Consider the following 22,511-nt stretch of genomic DNA (forward strand, 5'->3'; position numbering starts at 1 on the left):
TTTTTTTAAGACAGGGTTTCACCAAGTTGGTCAGGCTGGTCTTGAACTCCCGACCTCAGGTGATCTGCCTGCCTTGGCCTCCAAAGTGCTTGGATTATAGGCATGAGCCACTATGCCCAGCCGACGGTCTCTTTCTTAGTCAGCTCCTGGGCCCACTTGGTCGGGGCTGGATTGATGGCTCAGGCTTTATTGATTTGAAGCCTGGAGGAGCAGGAACAGGGTAATGATTCTTTGGAGTATTTAGTGGAGGCAGGAACTCAAAGGCCATTGGGGAGCTCCACCTGCCCAGGGAGAGAGGATCTGTTCCCTCCCACGCCCTCTCTCAGGGACATTTTTGAGATGGTTTGTTTGGCTCTTATCACTGAGCTGTCCGACTGCCTGAGGTGACTGAGCCCACTTCCTGCTATAAGACGGCTCCTCCCCTCCTGGCCACACATCTGTAGGCTGACACGCGTCCACCTCCCACACCTTCAGCGCATCAGCTCCAGAGCTTCCATAAGCCCTCCTGTGCTTAGCCTCCTTTCCTGGAACTGGACGGTTTTCAGCCATGCTGCCCGGGTACTCTGGAAACTTTTGTTTTTGGCATGAGCAACTCTCAGGGTCCTCCCTTCCAGTGTGCCTCCTGAAGGGTAGGGCTAGAGGCCTCACTCGGCCTGGCTTGCGAGCTGCCTGGCACTGGAGATGAGGTAGACAGTTGATTTTCCTACCAGCCTAGGCATAAGCAGAGCTTCTGGCTTTCGGGAAAGATGCTGTGTGAGACCCCCCACTCCACTCCGTCAGCTGTCCCAGAACCTCTGCCTGCACTGCTGCCTCTGAACTGTGAGGTCTTCAGTGTCACCCTCAATATCAGGGCCAGTCTTGGGTGGGAGACAGAGGCAGCGGCCCTGGGCATGGTGGGGCTGCTGGGAAAGGTGTCCTCATGATGTGGGCTGGTTTTTCCCTAGCAACCAACAAATGCATGGAAAGACTTCTCTGAACAGTCCTGTGTCCTGCAAAGAGAAACCAGACAGAGTTCAGGAGCCCCCGGACTGCAGGTGAGGATCCTTTTCCCTGTCAAGGATACATCAGACTAGGGGGTGGGAAGCCCTCAGGACATGACCTGTTTGTAAGAGGACCTCAAGGCTGAGCTGGAGCCTCTGTGCAGGTCTGTGAAGTCAGGCACAGGCTGCCTTGGGCTGCTTCCTCCCGCCCCTCAGGCCTGTCCCAGTGCACTGGGACATAGCAGAGTCCATGCTTCTCAGGTTTCCAGCCTTATCCCTGCTCACCTGTGCCTGGGCCAATCCGGCCAGGGCAAAGGTTTACCTTTTTTTTTTCTCAGTGCCATCCCCCTCTCCCAGCGTGGTAGCCTCAGTCAGGTCAGGTGAGTCAGTGCCAAACTCCAAGCAGCAGAGCTCAGGCCACAGGGAGGAGGCAGCAGAGAGGGCAGTCCTGCTGGGATCATGGCCCATGGCCAGGCCCTGGAGCTGTGAGTCTGACACCTTTACCTCATCCACACCCCAAACAGGTCCCCATTCCCGTACTGCCTGCTCCCCTGCTTACCCCTTAGCCACGGAAATGGGACAGGGTCTTTGACGCCGAGGGGGACACCTCCTCAGCATCTCTGGGAGACTGGGCGCACCTCCTGGGGACGCTGCTCACCCACATCAGGGAAGGTGGGCTCTCGGCAACCCCTCCCTGCCTCCGGCAGTGCCCTTCCCTGGGGATGAGCTGTGTAGCTATGTGCTCGCTGTACTTGTCATTTTGCTGTGTCCCCTAGAGAAGGGCCCTAGTCTCCGATCTCTGCCCCAAGCTTCTGGCTCAAGGCCAGGGCAGAATTGGCACTGAGGACGCATGGGCAGGACTGGGGTTCCTTGTCCCCGAAATGGAATGTCTCCTTTGCAGTCTGCACTGCCCAGAAGGCTTGAAGGGTGAAGAGATAAAGAAGTGTGGCCGAGAAGGGGTAAGTGCGGAGGCTGACTTCTCACTGCTCACCCAGGAAAGGGTCCAGGGCTGTCCGAATTCACGACTTTTGGTTCCTTGGCCACTAGGCCTGTCATTAGGAAATCAGGAGACCTGAGTGGGTGTCCCTTCCCGGGTGGGAGTAGTGTGTCCCCCCTCTACTAGTACAAGCTGCCTGTCAGGACCAAGCAGCGCTAGGAGATGAGCTTGCTTGACACTCAGCCCTCTGTGCTCACTGGCTGCTTACTAGCTGCTTTATGCTAAGTCCCTAGCATGGGTCGGGAAGCTGTGGCATTATTTCCTGTTGGCCGGAGCAGGGCCCCTTGGTGGTCTGATTGCACAGGACTTCTCAGATACAGCCTGTATGTTTGCAGATACCACTGAATAAATACAACCAGCAATACCACAAGCTGTTTAAGGATGTACCCTTGGAGGAAGTGGTTCTCAAAGGTAAGCTGTCTCCCCTGGTATAGCAGGTTAGGCACCCTGAGTGCCTGGGGCGAGAGTCCTCTGCTCTGGAGCCTCCAAGGTATGATTTAGAAATGGGAGCTGGCTGTCCTTTAGATATGGACCAATGCCCCAGAAGTGTGAGAAGACTGGGCTGGTTTGGAACATGGCATTGCATTTTTGAAGGTTTGCTTGAGGAAACATCAGGGCTTTGGAATCTTGTGTCTGTTCTGATCTTACCAGTGACTTTGTCCCTGCTCAGGCCTCTCACTGAGCCTGCAGGGGCATTTGCGCAATCGAGGCCCTCGGGCAGAGCAGGGAAAGGCCAGTGCTTCTGCCTGAGTTTGTGAGAATACAGGCTCAGAGAGCAGGGCAGGAACCTTACCTGGACCCTCTGGAGCATGGGTGAATGAAGAAACACCCAGCAGGCTGGTGGGGGGAGGGGCAGTCGGGAGAAGGACACTTTGATGCCGGGGAATGGACCGTTTAGGGTTTGGGCCCCGGAATGTGGAGTCTGAGGAGATGGGTCCTGAGGCTAAACACTGGACCCCCGAGTGTGAGGACCCAGGCCCTGGGCTTCCTGGGCTGACCTTGCTTACGGCCATCTTCTCTCCTGTGACATCACAGTGTGCTCCTGTGCCCTCCAGAGGGACCTCCTTCTTCAGGGCCGGCTCTACATCTCCCCCAACTGGCTCTGCTTCCATGCCAGCCTCTTTGGCAAGGATATCAAGGTAGTAATGAGTGGTAAGGGCTGCCATGACCTGTGAGGGGAGAGCCAGCCTCCCACCCTGCAGCCATGCCTCAGGTCATGCCTGCCCCTCTGCATGCTGGTTGCTCGGTGAAGCCCCTTGCTGGTTGGATGAGCAGCTTCAAGGCATCCCATCAGTGTCCAGGAAAGTAGTCCTATCCCTTCTAAAACAGGAGCCCCAATCTGGACCCCACATCTGGCCTGAGCTGGCCTGAACCGTTCACAGCCAAATCATTCTGCTTCTGGATATCTCAGAAATGCTTTGAGAATCAGAGCGGGATGTCACATTTAGTGGGGAGCCATAGCTGTGGCCAAGTAGTAGCCTAGGGAGCTACATTACTAGAGTCTGAGATTGACCACAGCCACCATCCTTGGCCTCCTGGATAACAGAGATCATACCTATGTGACAGCCCAGAGTGACACAAACTGCCAAGGCTGGGGCAGGGTGGCAGGGTGGAAGGGGAGCCTGGCTGAGAAGGCAGAAGGTTCAGATACTTCCCCACATGGGGCGAGGCTTCGCCATGGTGGCCATGCTGGGCGCATAGCTGGGTTCCTATTCAGGGAGCAAAGGGACCATGTCCTTGGGGTGAGTCCTGTGAGAAGCATCCCTCTCCCTATCAGGTGGTCATTCCTGTGGTGTCTGTGCAAATGATCAAAAAACACAAGCTGGCACGGCTCCTTCCCAACGGACTGGCCATCACCACCAACACCAGCCAGAAGGTCAGTGCACTGGGCCGGCGCTCCCTTGTCAGTCTCCGCCCCCAGACCCGGCAGCCCACAGTCTGACTCAGGCACATTCCCAGGTCTTTATTTCACCCAACCCTGCAGCTCTCCAATGCATATTTCAGGCCCTACAAGCTGGAAGAGAAGTTCCTAGGCAGAGCTCCTGTTGGCTCTCACGGCCTGATACAGCTGTGGGCCTGTGTCCAATCCAAGAGGGGGCCTGCTGGCCCAGCAAGGGGTCTCATCTCACCCCACCCGTCTTTTCTTTCCATGTCCCAGTATATCTTTGTGTCACTGCTGTCCCGGGACAGTGTATATGAGCTGCTGAGGAGAGTCTGCACCCACCTACAGGTATGGAACTTGGGAGCAGGAGGGCCAGGGAGGCTGCTCAGGCCTGGATGCAGGTCTTGGGACAAGGGTGTTGGGGGAAGTCACCCATCTCTCCACCACAGGAAATGGGGCAGGGAGAGGGGAGTTAAAGGCTCAGGCTCAACGTACTAGAGACAGTACTCGGACTGTGTGTCTATGCTTGCAAGCATGTCTTTGAGGCCAGTGGGCCCCCATGTATCCCTATATACAGACACTCTTTGTTCATGATTTATGTACCATGAACCCACCAAAAGCTTGAAAATATAAGTCAAAAATGCATTTAATAGAGGTACATATCACCTACAGAACATTGTTGCTTAGCCCCGCCATGCTCAGAATGCTTTCATTAGCCTAGAGCTGGGCAAAATCATCTCAGACAAAGCCTGTTTTATAATAAAGTGTGAAACACCTCATGTAACATATTGAATCCTGTACTGAATGTGAAAAACAGAATGGTTGTATGGTCCCAGTATTTTGGAAGGCTGAGGTGGGTAGATCGCCTGAGGTCAGGAGTTTGAGACCAGCCTGGCCAACAGTGAAACCCTGTCTTTACTAAAAATACAAAAATTAGCCAGGTGTTGTGGCAGGTGCCTGTGATCCCAGCTACTTGGGAGGCTGAGGCAGGACAATCACTTGAACCCAGGAGGTGGAGGTTGCAGTGACCAGAGATTGCAACACTGCACTCCAGCCTGGGTGACAAGGGCAAGACCATCACAAAATGAAAAATCAAAACAAAACAAAAAACAGAATGTATTTGAAATAGTTTCTACAGAAAGAGTATCACTTTTGTACTATTGTAAAGTTGAAAAATTTTAAGTTGAACCATCATAGGTCAGGGACTATCTATGTGTCCAGGCCTTCATTTGTGCTTCCTTAATGCATGGACAAGAGCGTAGCTGCTTCCCCACATGCCCTACGACTCTCTCTGGCCTATGGTGAGGAAGAGGGGAGCGGTGGTGTAGCACTGGGGAGACCAAGTTGCCTGGAGTTTGCCCCTCTGCTCTAGCATTAAATAGGGGGTCCCCTACAGACCCTGGAAGCTGGACTTTGTGCGGCACAAAGTGGCTTATTTGGAGGTAAAGCTGTCTTGGAGAGGGCTGATGCTTCCCTGTGCCTGACCTTGCCTGCTCCAGATGGACAAGTGACTGCTGCTCCCTTTCCTCCTCAGCCTTCCAGCAAGAAGAGTCTAACCGTAAGAGAATTTCCAGAGGAACCTGAGTCTCTGGTGAGAGCTGAAGCTGGGAGCAAAGACTGCTGGCCTGACAGTGCCTGGAGCTCTGAGACTTCTGGGCCTCCCAGGAGGGGCCCACAATGCAGAACTGGGGCACCGGGCTCAAGAGCCAGTGTCCATGCTGTGCCAGGGCATTTCCTAAACCTGCCACACTATAAGCAGAGCCACCAGGGCCTTAGCAGATAGGCTGACTTTCTTTTTTTGGTTTTTGAGACAGAGTCTTGCTCTGTTGCCTATGCTGCAGTACAGTGCCACCATCTCGGGTCACGGTAACCTCTACCTCTTGGGTTCAAGTGATTCTCCTGCCTCAGCCTCCCACGTAGCTGGGACTACAGGCACTTGCCATCACACCCAGCTAATTTTTATACTTTTAGTAGAGACGGGGTTTCACCATGTTGGCCAGGCCTTCTTGAATTCCTGGCCTCAAGTGATCCACTAGCCTCTGCCTCCCAAAGTGCTGAGATTACAGGTGTGAGCCACCGCGCCCGGCCAATAGGCTGACTTTGAGTAAAACAGAAGTCCAAGTCCCAAAACACTGGCTAGGTTGGGTTGCACACCTGTATGGATGCAGGGCCAGTGGCCCATCCTTTTTACTTTGGCTGAGTCAAGAGGGCCTTCAAGGGGATAAAGATGTCTCTGGGAGCCGAGTGTGCTGGCTCACGCTTGTAATCCCAGCATTTTGGGAGGCCAAAGCAGGAGGATGGCTTGAGCCCAGGAGTTTGAGACCAGCTTGGGCAACATAGCGAGACCCTGTCTCAATACAAATAAATACAAAAATTGGCAGGACGTGTTGGCATGTACAGCCTCCAGGCTACCCAGGAGGCTGAGATGGGAGGATCACTTGAGCCTGGGAGGTTGAGGCTGCAGTGAGCCAAGGTCACAACACTGTATTCCAGCCTGGGCAACAGAGGGAGACCTGTCGAATAAAAGATGTCCCTAGCAAAGAACTCCAAATATCATCCCTCTAGAACCCAGACACTTATTTTAGATTTGCCAAGGTTCCAGAAGTGTCCTGTGGCAGCTGGGGCACTGGGTAGGCAGAGGTGAGTTTCTAGGGCAGGGATGGGGTAGAAATGACCCTAGGGTGTTGGAAGGCTCCTTCAGGAACTATAGTGTTTAGCCAAGCATGTGGTATGCATGCTACCATCTGCCGGATAGAAGGTGATGTTCCCATTTTTGTGGATGGGCACCCTAAGTTCTCCTGCCGAGATTAGGGCTTGGAATGGGAGGAGCCAGAACTTAGGCATGTTGTGCCGAGCTTTCTTGGCCTCAGATCTGAGCATGTGCCTGGGATGGATCACATCTAAGATCCCACTGTAGTTCTATACTAGCAGTGTTCAAAGACATTGTTTCTTGGCAGAACAGCTAGTCACAGCAAGGGAGCAGAGAGGAGAGGCAAATGATTGCTATGGCAACTGCCCTCCCCCCTTGCACCTGTTTCCATCCCTGGCTAGGCATCTGCATTTGGTAGTATCTAGAAAAAGCTCTGATAAACCTGATGTGGGTTCCTTAGGGCAAGTGAGATCCCAAGGGCCAGGGTAAGACAGCTTCTCCTGTCTTTCTGCAGGAAGTCCTCATCCCTGAGATGAAGTGGAGAAAGGTATGCCCTTCCTCCAGGTCCTTGTCTCTCCTGGACAACATGCCTCGTACCCCTCCAGCATCTGTGGACTCCACAGACAGTTTTTTCCCCTCCAGGACGTCTCCAGGGCCTGGTAAGTTCAGAGGGCTTGTCCACGGCAACTACTTACAAAGGCCAGCCTTTGTCTTCTCAGTTCCATAAAAAGGGCTCACCACAGCCAGCAGGGCTTCTGCGAGCTGATTTTTTTCTTTCTCCAAATCTGTATAGAAAAGTCAAGAGCCCAAGTAGCCTCTGAAAATGGCAGGAGGTGGGCATGGCCCATGCCAGGCTGGGGCCCTGCCTGCCCTAAGAAGATGCCGAACTGCTCTCCCATTGCAGAGAATGCTGTCTGTGAGGAAGATGAGCTGGAGGAGGAGACTGGGAGCACTGGGGAGCTGAGGCTCTGGGATTACCGGCTCCTGAAGGTCTTCTTTGTGCTGTAGGTGACAATACTAGGGAGGGGGACAGACCCACCCACGTGTTTAGGTGTTTGGAACAAAGGCCTTGGAATGTGGGGAGTTCACGGTTCAGAACCAGGCGAAGGTTCTGAGTCAAATTCAAGCTCTTGAGTAGTATCTATAGGCCATGTGGCACGCCCTTCTGTAGCAAGAGAAAGGTTCTCCAGTTTTTATTGACACCCTGTAATTTCGGGTTAAGACTGTTCGGTGGAGAGGGGCAGGATATGGAGATGTTGAGAGGAGGAAAAGCTGCATAGGATTTGGGAGAAGGAAGGCCAGCAAAATTGGAGAGAGGGGAAAAGCATGGCCTCTCCACAGCCCACCACTAGGGCAGCTTCTGGAACCTCTGACTTGGCTGCACCTCTAAGGACCAGTAGAGTAGTAAGCATGGTGGGAACCGACATGAACAGCCAGCCCCTGCTTTCCCTCACCTTAGCTCATCAGCCTCCTCTGATCTCTTGGCCGGGTTTTCGCCATTATCAACATTGGCACCTGCTGGGGGAGTGGGCCCGCCGTCTAGGGGGGTCATCATCATGGCCTCCCAGAGGAGGCGCAGAAAGGACCACGTGGCTGGTGAGAGGAAGGGTAGGATGGCTGCTCTGACCGTCTGGCCAGAGCTCCCTCCAGGGCTCAGCTTAAGGGCCCAGAGCTCCAATTGGGCTGTGAGGACGCCTTCATGGGGACGAGTCTCAAGTCCCTTATGGGGGCTCTGGGAAGAAAGATGCTGAGGCCTTAACTGGCCACAGGACAAAGGGTTCTTTAATTCTTCCAACTGCAGGGGTAGCTTGGTTCCCACTATTTCTGGTGAGCTTCCAGAAATACTCTTTCTGTGGAAGAAATACTGAACTCTGTATTGCTTTCTCCAGGGTCTGCATCCTGGCTGTGTCCTCATCTTATCTGGCGTTCCGTATTTCACAGCTAGAGGAGCAGTTATGCTCCTTGAGTTGGGACAGCCCAGTCCCTGGGCACAGGTGAGGCCTTTTCTCTTCCTAATGCCTTTGGGGAGACTGAGGGTTGAGGACAGGGGCCAAGAACCTCAGACCAGGCTGCCTGGCTGGACTTGGTCCTGTTTTGAGCTGGCTTCTGACCCTAAGCAAGGTTGAGCAGCGTGCAGGATACACAGGTCCCATGCTGGCCCACTCTTGGGGGAAATAAAGTTGTCACTGGCCCTTCTGCCCATGTCCATCTGCCTCATGGGCCCTTTCCTTGATCTGGGCATCTTTCTTGTGTGCAGGTAACAGCCACTTGGCCTTTGTCGCCATTCCTTCTCCAAGAAGAATGTGCTGGGTGCTAAGTCTCTACCAATGATCCCTGTGGTTTATGCTGCTGCTGGGCTAAGACTGCGTATGAAGGAAAATATTCCAGAGCCCCCTTCCTCCTCCCAGCTCGTCTCCCTCTGAGAGATCTGAAGTACCTGTTTACAAAGTAACTGGCTTCTATGATTTTTGGACTCAAACAAAAAGCCAGATTTTTTGGAACCAGCTGAGGAATTCTGTACACGAAGCTTCAGCAACCACTTAAAATGAGAAAGAAAAAAAAAAATTAGCTGGCTCCTTGGAAACAGTTCTGGCACACAGGCAAAACACTGGAGGCAACCTCAAGGGACAGAGGCCATGTTTTCATATGTGGAATGTGGCTCTGTCACACAGCTCATTTCTGTGGTGGGGTCAGGGGCCAGAACACAAACCACCTGTGTGGGCTCTGGTCTCCCCCAACACTCTGTGCTCCCACGGGGCTTCTCTGCAGGCAGCCAGGCATCTGTCAGGCTTGGGCAGGGGCCTGCTGAGAAGCCGTAGATGAAGAGGGGAGGGCCAGAGATGATTCCAGCCAGAGATGAACTTCCATGCTATAGGCTGGGGCTCTGTGCTGGCCCCTCATGAGGTGGCTGGCTGCACGATGGGAGATGCTGCCAATGGCAGGAATGGTGGCAGAGGCTGTGAAGAACAGAGGTACCTGACTTCCATGTTCTCAGCTGTCACTTTCTGGTGACACAGATCACTGTGGTCACAGACCTGGTAGTGGGTCTTATGCTTGTGTGTTCAAACATTTCTAAGGTGTCCCAGGCCCTGGAAATAGGGAATGGGGAGGGTGGAGGCTTGGATCTGGGGTCTTGCTGTCTACTCCCTGCCTGCTCGGATCTCAGGTTGGTGTTGGGGAAGAGGTCACTTGTGTCGCCCCCGTAGTCATTGGGTTGCAGGCCATGGAGGAGGAGGGTCCTCCACTCCATGGGGCCTAGTCTCCATTAAGGTAGAAGTATCCACTGTGGGCTTGGTACAGCGCAGGAGCCAGGCCAGGGAGTCTATCTTATACCTCCGGGGACAGGAAAGGTAGGTAGGGGATGAGGAGGTTGGATGCGGTGGTGGTTCTGCCTTGGGGAGTATTCCTCCTCTTTCAGGGCCTTCTCTATTCTAAAAAGTTTCTCTGTGCCCTACACCTCTGGCCAGATCTCCCTGGGACTCCCATCTGCTAAGATAGTGGCTTTGGGGGTTCTAGAAGGGTCTTACAAGGCCAGAAGTATCAGGGAAAGTTGCTGGTGATGGGGTGGGTGGTGTCAGAAACAGCCACTGTTTTCCCCTCTTCAGACACTGAGAGGTTAATCAGGGAACGAAATCCAGGTGGAAACTATTTATTGTGGAGCAGACGATTGTCTGTCCCATTTATGACAAACCCAAATGAGGACTGGAGGGACTCCCAGTAAGTGGTCTCTTCATGCTCTCCCCCTCCCAGTTTTTAGGATGAAACTTAGAGCCTGGCCTTTTGTGTTGCTTGCGCCAAATCCGTATGTCTCAGGGGAAACTCACTGTTCCATGGACGGCCATCCTTTTTATTTGGAACCAGCCCTTTTCACCCTTTCATCAGTCTTTTTTAGGGAAATAACCTTTCTTGCCTCAGTACTTCTCTCTGGTTCTTGCTGAAAGGCAGGGAGAACAAATTCATTCTCTGAGACTTGCTGGGTTGTCAGAGGCCATGAGAGGTGCCAATTATAGGTGGATGTGCCAAGATGCAGGTGAACTTGATCTCCAGCTATACCCAGGCTCAGAAAGGGCAAGGGCCATGCTGCAGGGTAGGTGACTTTGGAGGTGCACTTGGGGCCCAGGGCTGTGAGTGGTGTGGGCGTGCCTGTCCCTCCAGATGGCCCTCTGTTTCTCCCTGTTGTCCCCGTCTGGCCCTCTGGGGCTGCTGTGCCTTCTGCTGTGCACATTTATAAACAATGTGTATTTTATATAGACCTGCTTGCAATGGCTGATGCTCCTTTAATTCCCTGAGTTTGGTTCAGCCACTCTTGGGTTATTTTTGCTATGGCCTTAGCCTTTAAAAATATTTTAAAATAAACTTGATTTTTCTAGTGTATTATGGTATGGAAAGTTCATTTTCATCCTCTGACTACTCACTACAGGTACTCTGACTGACATACTCAGCCCCTAGAAGACTGATGGAACCCAAGTCATTCCCATAATCCCAAGTACTCTGCAAATCTCAAAGGACTTTAGCCAAGCTGACTTATACCTCGGGCGTATGGGGAAGAGTGAGGGTGGCCACAGCAAACCCCCACAGCCTTCTGCCTCGGTTGGGTGGACACCAAGAATACTTACCCATTTCCTCTGAGCAACTCCAAAGCAATGTCCCTGGCGCAAACAGGACTATGCTTCTGATCCAGGAATTAATGTGTGGAGTTCAGAGCCAGAAAGCTTAGGTGGCCTTTTCTATGACCCAGAGCCTAGGTAAAGAGGTAAAATTCCAGTTTGGGCCACATCACCTTCTTTTTCCCTGCGATGCCCCCTCTAGTAGCGATTTGTTCATTCAGTAAATACTGAGCCAAGACTATATGCCAGATGCTAAGGTGGGCACTGGAGATATAGCCATGAACATGGCAGGCATGTCTGCATCCCAGGGAACTTAACTGACATTCCATGTACAGGTAGATTCCAAGTAAATATGGAAACAAAGAAGATAAATGCAGATAGTGATTTTCAAGAAGAAACAGGGACACGATGAAGTGAGAGAAACAGTGGTAAACAAACAGGGAGATGGCTTTAGATGACATGGTCAAGAAAGCTCTCCAAGGTGACAAGCTGGTGCTTGAAGGATGAGAAGTCAGTCATGAGAAGAGCTGGGAACAGCACATTCCTAGAAAAGGGGTCAGCAACTGCAAAAGGTAGGAAAGGGCATGTTTGTCTCTGAGGAGCAGAGAGGCTATCTATCTGCATGTTAGTATCCTAGGATACTAAGTGAGAGAGTAATATGAAAAGAGGTTACAGAGTTCAGTACAACAACAAAACCCGACTGAAAAATGGGCAAAAGGCTGGGCCCAGTGGCTCATGCCTATAATTCCAACACTTCGGGAGGCTGAGGCAGGTGGATCTCTTTGAGCCCAGAAGTTCGAGACCAGCTTGGCCAACATGGTGAAACCGAAACTCTACTAAAAAAAAAACAAATTAGCCAGGCACGGTGGTGCACACCTACAGTCCCAGCTACTCAGGGATTTGAGGTGGGAGGATAGCTTCAACCCAGGAGGCAGAGGTTGCAGTGAGCCAAGATCATGCCACTGTACTCTAGCCTGGGTAACAGAGCAAGACTGTCTTTAAAAAACAAAAAAACCAGGCACAGTGGCTTACGCCTGTAATCCCAGCACTTTGGGAGGCCAAGGCGGGCAGATCACAAGGTCAGGAGTTTGAGACCAGCCTAACATGGTGAAACCCTGTCTCTACTAAAAATATAAAACTTAGCTGGGTGTCGTGGTGGGTGCCTGTAATCCCAGCTACTTGGGAGGCTGAGGCAGGAGAATGGCTTGAACCGGGGAGGCAGAAGTTGCAGTGAACTGAGATCACACCACTGCACTCCAGCCTGGGCGACAGAGTGAGACTCCATCTCAAAAAAAAAAAAAAAAAAAAAAAAAAAAAAAAAAAAAAAGGCACAAAGGATTTGAATAGGTATTTCCCTAAAGATACACAGATGGCCAATAACCAATGAAAAGAGATTCAACGTCACTAATCGTTAGGGAAACGCCAGTCAAAACCACACCACTTTCCACTTGTTAGAATGGCTGCTCTGAAAGAGTAGAAAAGAAACAGAAACAAGTGTTGGTGAAGATATGGGGAATTAGTAACTCTGGGAATGACGTGGGCTGGGCTGGTGAAGATGTGAAGAATTGTGAATTGGTATAACAAGTGTGTAAAACAAGACAGCAGCTACTCAAAAAATTAAAAACAGAATTACCATATGATCCAGCAATTCCACTTCTGAGTATATAGCCAAAAGAACTGAGAGAAAAATCTTGAAATTTTTTCTTTCTTTTTTAAAGACAGGGTCTCACTTTGTCACCCAGACTGAAGTACAGTGGTGTGATCACAGCTCACTGCAGCCTTGACCTCCAGGGCCTAACTTGAAGAAATACTTGAACACACACATTCATAGCAGCATTATACACAATAACCAAAAAGTAGAAGCAACTCAAGTGTCCATCCATGGATGAATAAACATATACATATGTTTATATATTCTATATATGTACATACAGTGAAATATATATGTATATTCATCCATCCATGGATATGTAAATATATATACAATGAAATATTATTCAGCCTTGAGAAGGAAAAAATGTCTGACACATGCTATAACATTGATGAACCTTGTGGACATTAAGCTAAGTGAAATGAGCCAGTCCAAAAAAAAAAAAAAAATTCTGGAATCCAGGCTTGTAAAAATAAAAACAAAACCCCCACAAATACTGGGGAGGGTGCAGTGGCCCGTGCCTGTAATTCCAGCTATGCAGGAGGGAGGATCACTTGAGGCCAGAAGTTTGAGACCAGCCTGGGCAACATAGCTACCCCATCTCTTAAAAAACAAAAACAAATAATGTATGATTCTGCTTATAAGTGGTACGTGGAGCAGTCAAATTTATAGAGACAGAAAGCAGAACGCGGGCTACCAGGGGCCAAGGGAAGGAGGAAATGGACAATTACTGTTTAATGGGTATAGAGTTGCAGTTTTGCAAGATGAAGATTTCTGGAGATTGGTTGCACAATAGTGTAATGTACTTAACACTACAGAACTGTATGCTAAATATGGGTAAGATGGTAAATTTTATGTCATTTTACCATAATTTTTTAAAGTTAAAAGAGGTTGGTGGGGTAGGCAGAAGAGTTTTGATTTTATGTATTCCCTGAGTATGTGAGCTCAGATTGGAAAGTTTGGCAGGGCAGATCAGTGGTTGTTGAAACCAAATGCTTTCTTTTGTTAGAGGAAATAAACACCTGGATATAATACACAGAAAAATACGGCTAATAATCCATAGGCTTTTCAGGGGCATACAGAAACCAATCTAATAAAATTCTTTAAAGTGTGTCCACTCCTCACTATTCCCAGGAACTGATTCGTAGCAGTAGCATCACAGAGAAGGCATTATAATCATATACTTATCATGGCAATGAGCTAACTTTATCAGGGAGAAATAACTATCTTAAATTTGGGGAAACAAGGGAAGTATACATTATGCCAGAACCTCAGTTTTGCAACATGGGCCTTAGCAGAAAGGAAGGGTCATGGTAGGGGCAGGATTGTTACTGGAAAAGGCATTCAGAAATGAGGGGGACTCAGGGACAACTTCATACACTGAGAAGCCCTGGGAATAAGAAACTACCCCCACTCCCACTCCCACTCCCAGGTGCCCAGCCAGCCAGTCATGGCCCCTCGACATGACTACCAGACTGGGTGAGGCCTGGAAGCCCATGGTGCTCTTCTCTCCTAGCTGCTGGGCCACAAAACCAGGGAGTCCTAGAGCAAAGAAAGTTCTCAGAGAAGGATCTCTAGGTTGCCTCAGGACTAGACAGAAAAAGGCCAGATTCTCAAACTCAATCCAAGTCTGGTTGGTTCTCTCTGAGAAGGAAGAGATGACAGCTGAGCCACTAGGTGGCAGCAAAGTCCAGCAAAAAGACCCAGAGGCAGCAGGATGAGTAAGACTATTCTCCCTCAGAGAAAGCTCCCGTGTCCTTGCTTGGGCCCTTCCAGTCCAGCTCACCTACCTATCTAACGGAAGAAGGGATTCTTTGGTAAGCCCTGTGTGGCCATTTCCCCCGAAAAGAACAGCTCAATCTGCTTTGGTCCTCCTCTCCCTCTTCTCTCATCACCTGGGGAAGGGCCAGCACTGATGCTCAAAGGACAGTGTCTCTCCAGACGGCCCCCAGCTCTGGCCAGCAGGAAGGCAGGCATGAAGAACAAACAAGTGTGTGTGTTTCTGTTTCTGGGCTGCAAGGGTGGAGAGCGCAGCTTCTAGGGCATAGAAATCCCAAGTTCTTCTCCAACCTACCCTTGTTTGGAGTAGCATTTTCTCTTGGGCACAGAATTACCAAAATCTGGCTCCTGTGAAGTATGATTTCATGATGGCAACAACACTCTTTCCCGTCCTACTTTTATTTAGAGAGCACAGGACCCCAGAGCAGAGAGTTTTAATGTTTAACGGTTCCATATGCTCTGTCCACTGACAGCGAGAGGGTAGGAGGCATTAAGCCTCTGAAATAATAATCCAGAGAAACCTGAGTTCATCCCCCTGCGTGCCTGACCTCCACAGAGCCAAGGGGCACCTGGCGCCCAGCAGGGCTCTGCATTTGCTGCCGCCTTCGTGCTGGCAGGGCTCCTTGCCTTCCCGGAATGTGTTCCTTCTTGTTTGCCACTCAGTGCTTGGCCCAAAGCCAAACCTGGGCTGCTCGGAATGCCATGCCCCCACTCACTTCTCTCTCAGGATCTGAGACAAGGCTCTCTTCCGCCTGGGGAAAGGCCAGGCCCTCGCCTCAGCCTCATCCCACTGTGCAGCGTCTCTAGGCCATCAGACTCTCCATCGGCTGAAAGCAGAAGCACTTAGGGAGAATACAGCAGGGTCCCCAGCAAAGCAGACATTGTGGCATACTGATATTCTATTGGTGGCCTTCTAAACTGGGCCAGAGTGGGCAAAGAGTTATTTACAAGCTGTTCATTAACTTGCTAAATGCGGAAAGTTTGGGTTGGGCACCACTCTGGGAAAACGTGACACCCCTGCTCCTGGATTCAGTCTAGCATGAAGGCGTGTTAATCGGTGTAGGATTTCTATGGAAGTTCTTCTTTGCTGTTAGTTCCAAATACCAGACTAGTCTGTGTGGCATGCTCTCTTCAGCATATAACTACATTTAAATGGTTTATTAAGCACGTTTTTTGGGCTCCTGAATGTGTACTTCTATAGATACTATGACACTATAATTTTCTGAGCACTTAATTGTGTACCAGGCCCTATATAGGGTGCTTTTAATACCCATTATCTTATTTGACTCTCAATACAAGAGAGTCTGAATATACCAATACAATTTTCACACTTTACACCGTGGAAACTGAGATTAATAGGCCAGAAATACAATAGGGACCCCTTCAGGGAGTAACTGAGGAGATGAGGTAGAGAGAATAGCAATGTTAACAGTGGAAGATGGGTGAGCCTGTGTAAGTGCAAAAGGCAGTGGTACCGGCAGACTCAATGGTACAGGGGCATGTGGCATGTGGCATGTGTGGGCTTCAAAGAATGAGTAAGATTTGGATCTGAGGAGAGAGGTGGGGAAGATCTTCCCAAAATGTGTGTTTGCGGGGTAACACTGCTTAAAGGATGGTAGTGCGGAGGATGGTACAGATAAAAACTTGAAAGAAGCAGAGACTGAATGTGTACGTGGGCAAAATCCCCCAGGAGCTAAATGCCAGGATGACAAGGACAGATTTAGTCTCCCAGGTGGTGAGGAGCTACTGGAGTTTAGGAATGAAGGAGAAATGTGATGGTTTAGCGATATTGGTTTCTCAGTAGAGTACAAGGTGGATTAAAAGTTCAGCAGAAGCATCTAGAACACGGTTTCTCAACCTCAGCACTACTAATATTTTAGATTGGCTAATTCTTTGTTATAGGGAGTTATCCTGCATATTTTAAGATTCTCAGCTACATCCTTGGCCTCTGCTTACTTGATGCCAGTAGCAGCCCCCACCCCTGATTATGACAACCAGTGTCTCCAGAGCAAACTACCCTTAATTGAATATCATTGCTTCAGATGGCAGGAAATTAGGGCCTGGACCTTATAATACTGGCAGGTATTTTCATAACTACATCAGTCTACTGACTTTCAGAATAGCTAATAAAAGTAAAAAATGGTTTCCTTGCCACAGGAAATTCATCATCAGTGCCAAAGAATTAATGGCATAGAGAAAAGGGGCTTCAGAAGCAGATCATCCTGCCTATTAGAAATCTCTAGAGAATATTCCAGAGCTACAGATAATGTGCTCAAGACTCATTAGCAGGAAAGTGGCTGATTGCAGGATTTCTCTCTCTACCTCACCCCCCAAATCACAACTTAGCCAAGGGCCACACTGAGTAAGGAATGCCCCTAATGTGCATGTGGGCAGAGAAGCTAGTGATCTATAATTTTGCTAGGTTTGCATTCACCCTTCTACAATTTTGTTTTTGGCAATTGGGAGAGGGGATGAATACAGCCCGGCCTATCAATGAAGAGAGCTGGTTTGCCAAGATGTGTCTTTGTCTAAAGCAGGAATCAGCTAAGTACAGACTGCTGTACGGCCTGGCCAGCTTTTTGCAAATACACAGTTTTAATGGAACTCAGCCATGCCCATTTGTTTACGTACTGTTTCTGGCTGCTCTAGAGCTCCAATGGTAGGGCTGAGTAGTTATGGCAGAGACCATAGGACCATATCTGGCCCTTTAAGGAAAATTTTGCTGATTCCTGGCCTAAAGGAAAATGCCTTTAGATTCCTGTTTTCATTCCGTTGGTAGGGGTGATGGTTTGTTTTGTTTTGTTTTTGAGATGGAGTCTTGCTCTGTCACCCAGGCTAGAGTGCAGTGGTGCAATTTTGGCTCACTACAACTTCCACCTCCTGGGTTCAAGTGATTCTCCTGTCAGCCTCCCGAGTAGTTGAGATTCCAAATGCCTACCATCATGCCCGGCTAATTTTTGTATTTTTAGTAGAGATGGGGTTTTACCATGTTGGTCAGGGTGGTCCCGGACTCCTGACCTCAAGTGATCCACCCACCTCAGCCTCCCAAAGTGTTGAGATTACAGGCATGAGCCACTATGCCCAGCTCAGGTTTTTTTTAAACAAAATAATTATTATTGAGTGACTACAGTGGGCTAGGCACTGTGCTAAGAGCATGGAATATATTAGTGAACAAGGCAAATACTGGTCTTTGCCTTTGTGGAGGCTGTATATTCTAGTGATGAGGGGACAGAGACAGACAATAAGCAACTAAGATAAATTATATGTATGTTAGAAGGTGATAAGTGATGAAGAAGAAAGAACAAATGTAAAACAGGAAAAGAAGGACTGGAAATGCTTATAGGCATCACAATTAGATGATGGTTATCAGGGAAGGTCCAACAGAGAAGTTGGTATGAAATAGACTTATAAGAAATGAGACAATAGAGCTGGCACCCATATGTAATCCCAACACTTGGGGAGGCCCAGATGGGTGGATTGTTTGAAGTCAGGAGTTTGAAACCACCCTGGCCAACATGGTGAAACCCTCTCGCTACTAAAAATAAAAAAATTAGCTGGGCAGTAGTGGTGCACGCCTGTAATCCCAGCTACTCAGGAGGCTGAGGCAGGAGAATTGCTTGAGTGTGGGAGGTCGAGGTTGCGGTGAGCCAAGATTGTGCCACTGCACTCCAGTCTGGGTGACAGAGTGAGACCCCGTCCCCGTCGCCCCCCCCCCCAAAAAAAAAGGAAAAAGAAAAAGGAATGAGAGAATAAGCTTTGTGGAACATTCCAGGTAGAGTGAATAGCCAATGCAAAAAGTCTAAGGTGGAAGGGAGGGTGCTTGGCTCGTTTAGGAACAGCAAGGATGCAGGTGTGGCTGGAGGACAGAGAACAAGAAGGGCCAGAACTAGATGAAGTCAAAGGGGGAAGGCTGGGAGATCATATAAGATCATTGTAAGAACTGTGGTTTTGACTCCCAGTGAAATGGGGAGCAGATGAGTGAATAATAATCTTTTGTTATTCAGATTTCAAAAGGATCAAACTTGACTGCTAGGGAGGGAAAGGTGGAAGCAGGGAGATAAGTTAGGAGAAATCCTCCCTTAAAGTTAGGGAAGACGATGACTCTGACTAGGGCGGTGTAAGTAGAGATGGTGGCAACAGGCAGATTCTGGATATATTCTGAACATAGAAATGACAGGACTGCCTGTTACACTGGATATGGGGTATAACAGAAAAGGAGTCATAAGGATGACTTCATGTTTTTTGGCTTGAAAGAATGGAGGAGGAGAAAGCCATGAGTGGTAAAGCTTTTGGAAGGAGGATCAGAAACGCAGTACTGGACATACTCAGTTTGAGCTGAGTTTTAGACATCCAAGTGGTGGGAGGTCAAGTAGGCCATAGGCTATCTGAGTCTGGGGTTCAGGAAAGAAGTCTGGGAGATTTAAATTTGGGAACTGTTGGCTGGGTGGGTTGGCTCACGCCTGTAATCCCAGCACTTTGGGAGGCTAAGGCAGGTGGATCACGAAGTCAAGAGATCAAGTCCATCCTGGCTAACATTGTGAAACCCCATTTCTATTAAAAATACAAAAATTAGCTAGGCATGGTGGCGCGTGCCTGTAGTCCCAGCTATTCACCAGGCTGAGGCAGAAGAATTGCTTGAACCCAGAAGGCGGAGGTTGTGATGAGCTGAGATCATGCCACTGCACTCCAGCATGGCGACAGAGCAAGACTCCATCTCAAAAAAAAAAAAAAAAAAGGCCAGGTGCGGTGATTCATGCCTGTAATCCCAGCACTTTGCAAAGGAGGTCGAGGCGGGCGGATCATCTGAGGTCAGGAGTCCGAAACCAGCCTGACCAAGATGGAGAAACCCCGTTTCTACTAAAAATACAAAATTAGCTGGGAGTGGTGGCACATGCCTGTAATCCCAGCTACTCAGGAGGCTGAGGCAGAAGAATCACTTGAACCCAGGAGGTGGAGGTTGCGGTGAGCCGAGATCGCACCACTGCACTCTAGCCTGGGAAACAAGAGCGAAACTCCATCTCAAATAAATAAATAAGTGAATAAATTTGGGAGCTGTCAACATATGGATGGTGTTTAAAAGCATGCGACTGGGTGAGATCAAGGGACCGAGTCTGTTGATAGAAGAAAGAATGGACGACTGAACCCTGTCGCACACTGTTAATAAAAGATCAGGAAGAAAAGGAAGAAGTAGCAAAAGGAAGCGAAGGATGCCTGATGAGGAAGGAGGAAAACCAGAAGAGTCTGGTGTCCTGGAAGCTAATTATTTCATACCATATATCAAGGCAAAGGCTGTGACAAATGCTGCTAATACATCAAATTTATTTTACTGTGGTTCAAGAAAAGCTCTTTCTCACTTCAGTGAAACCCAGAAATTTCCAACTTGGACAACTCCAAATAATTTAGTGTTTAGGGGTCATTCTTTCAATACAAAATGGTCTGAAACCCATTTTTAACCACTGTGGGGAAGTCCTGAGATCTCAGTTTCTCCAAGAGTTTCCAAGGATCCTTTTGTGCCTCCTGCAGATGTGATGCAGTCTGCTTGTCCCCTGTCCCTTTGACTATTTCCTTTTTGCCTCATCATGTGCCATTCCTCACCTTTCATACCTCCAAATGATCCACCACCAACATGGTTGAGTGCATCCAAATTGCATGAAAGGTTCAGTTAATGGAAGGCTATGTCACAAAGCAGAAAACTTCAAATTCAATACATAGATGATTGCTTACAGAAATCGAACAGCCATTCTCTACATAGTAGGGAACTTCTCCATGGCCATGTCTTCCAGTAGGCCCCTGTCTCCTGCCATTTTTCTGGAATGCCTCTCATCTCAGTTCTCTTCATTAACCTTTCCCTACTTCTTTCTTTCCTAGGCCTCATTCTCTTTCTCTAGGGCATCTGATGAAAATCCACATTTATTTCATTGTATTATTTGAAGTAACTGATCTCTCTTGTATTGTCCTGGCCTACACAGGCTAAACCCTGGGGGTTGACCTTTCTTAATCAAAAAGCTCCATCTAGATGTTTACCTCAACAAAACAAGCTCTCTAGCAATAAATTATACCACACTCCTGGAAATCAGAAAGATTACACAGTTTATTAACAATTTTTCCTGTCAAATAAAACAGAAAAAACACTGCCACTAACAACCAGGAGAGAGAGTACAGCATAGTAGTTAAGAATACAACTTCTGGAATCAGTACATCTACATTTAAACTTCTTTGATTTACTTGGACAACTCTAAGCCTTAGTTTCCTCATCTCTAAAAGAGGGATACTAATAGTCCTTACAGGTTTATGGTGATTTATTAAATGGGAAACTTCATGTCAAATCCTTACAGTTTCTGGCACGCAGAAATAGCTAAAAAAATATTAGTTTTCTGTTAAGCTTCAAGAAATAAATGTAGCAAATGCAAAACCGAATGTTGGCCATGCCTGTAATCCCAACACTCTGGGAAATAGGAGGATCACTTGAGGCCAGGAGCTCAAGACCAGCCTGGGCAACATCGCAAGACCTTGTCTCTAAAAGAATAAAAAATCAGTCGAGTGTGGTGGTGTGTTCCTGTAGTCCAAGTTACTTGGGAGGCTGAGGTTGGAGGATTGCTTGAGCCCCAGAGTTCAAGGCTGCAGTAAGCTATGATTGTACCACTACATTCCAGCCTGGGTGACATATCAAGACCCTCTTTCTAAAAAAAGAAAACAACACGCCCTCCATGTTGGTAGGGCTATATGGGACTAGAGATATGTTTGTATCATAGAATTTTGATGGTACTATACATTGATTCTTTCTTTTTAGACAATTCTCTGGCTATCTATACGATAGGATATAAACTGTTCATATGTTTTGACATCTTAATCCTACTTCGCATTCAAGGAGAACATGTGAAATAAGTTACTTATGAAGAATGTTTATAGCCCTGCTATTCATGACAATCTCAAACCAGAACAAACAAAAAAGCCCGGCAGTGGGGAAATGGCTAAGAAAATAACAATCTAAAAAAAAAAAAAAGAAAATAACAATCTATTAATATAATGTAACCACATTACCTTCAAACACAAGTAAGCAGTGATTAAGGGTGAAAATCTGTAAAAAGCAGAAGATAGTGCTCAGACATGGATTACAGCTATATAAAATGTGAAACTCTCTATGAAGTCAGCAGATAAACTGGCTGGATGTCCACAGTTAGATGTTCAAGTTTAGGGAGTTCCCTATTTTCCGTCAGGTTGCTTAAGTTCATCAACCCCTGAGCGTGCTCTTAAGCAAGCATGAAAAATTCTACTGATGAATGTTGCATGTTGTCTTCTGCTGCTATGCCAGGGAGGATGATGGACTGTTTTTTTTCTTTGATAAACAGCTTCTATGTTCTCATTTATCCATTCAACAAATAATGTTTATGTGCCAGGCACTATATTAAACTGCAGGGATTCAATAGTGAACGAGTCAGACATGGTCCCTGGCCTCCATGGCTCTTGTAGGTTAGTGGGAAAGAGGAACACAACACCAAAAATTATATGTGATCTGAAAAGATTCATGATTCTGAGGAATTAACAAGGCAAGCAAACTAGTCAGGTGTACCGGGGATGATTTATTTGAGGAAGAGATGACATAGAAGTTTCTCTGTTGAGGACTATGGGAAAGAGCGCAGGAGGGAACAGCAAGTGAGGAGGCTGGACGGGGAGAAAAAGAATGTGCATGTTTGTGGAACTAGAAGAAGGCCTGCAGGGCTGGAGGACAGAAAGCTAAGGCAAGAGTGGTATGGATTGCAAAGAGGCAGGGAAAGCGGGGAGGGACCAGGTTATACAGAGCTTTCTTAAAGATAATGGCAGAGTATAAAATGGAGTAGGGGTGAAGAGTGTAAGTGAACACTGAAGACTCCTTTAGAAGCTAGTCTAGCAACCCAGAAGAGAGGTCATGGTTGTCTGGACTAGAGCGGTAGCACTGGCAATAGAAATACATGGATTTAAGGAATT

General features: G+C 48.4%; 1 protein-coding gene across 10 annotated transcripts in view; it reads left to right on the top strand.

The window, feature by feature from the left end:
* Nucleotides 1–10,882, top strand: part of GRAMD2A (GRAM domain containing 2A) — a 36,705-nt gene extending 25,823 nt beyond the window's left edge. The window contains exons 1-12 of one of the 10 annotated variants that reach the window (XM_037745557.1): nt 416–686; nt 945–1,034; nt 1,759–1,939; nt 2,313–2,388; nt 3,013–3,116; nt 3,755–3,853; nt 4,136–4,207; nt 5,394–5,450; nt 7,024–7,168; nt 7,303–7,513; nt 8,399–8,503; nt 8,767–9,676. In XM_037745557.1, the coding sequence (XP_037601485.1) occupies nt 682–686; nt 945–1,034; nt 1,759–1,939; nt 2,313–2,388; nt 3,013–3,116; nt 3,755–3,853; nt 4,136–4,207; nt 5,394–5,450; nt 7,024–7,168; nt 7,303–7,513; nt 8,399–8,503; nt 8,767–8,770 (1,149 nt within the window). In that variant the 5' untranslated portion in view covers nt 416–681 and the 3' untranslated portion in view covers nt 8,771–9,676. The other 9 variants (XM_037745562.1, XM_037745556.1, XM_037745561.1 and 6 more) reach the window with 9 other exon arrangements.
* The last annotated feature ends 11,629 nt before the right edge of the window (nt 10,883–22,511 follow it).

The sequence above is a fragment of the Cebus imitator genome, unplaced genomic scaffold, assembly GCF_001604975.1.
Source record: "Cebus imitator isolate Cc_AM_T3 unplaced genomic scaffold, Cebus_imitator-1.0 Scaffold203, whole genome shotgun sequence".
NCBI classification, from domain to species: Eukaryota; Metazoa; Chordata; class Mammalia; order Primates; family Cebidae; genus Cebus; species Cebus imitator.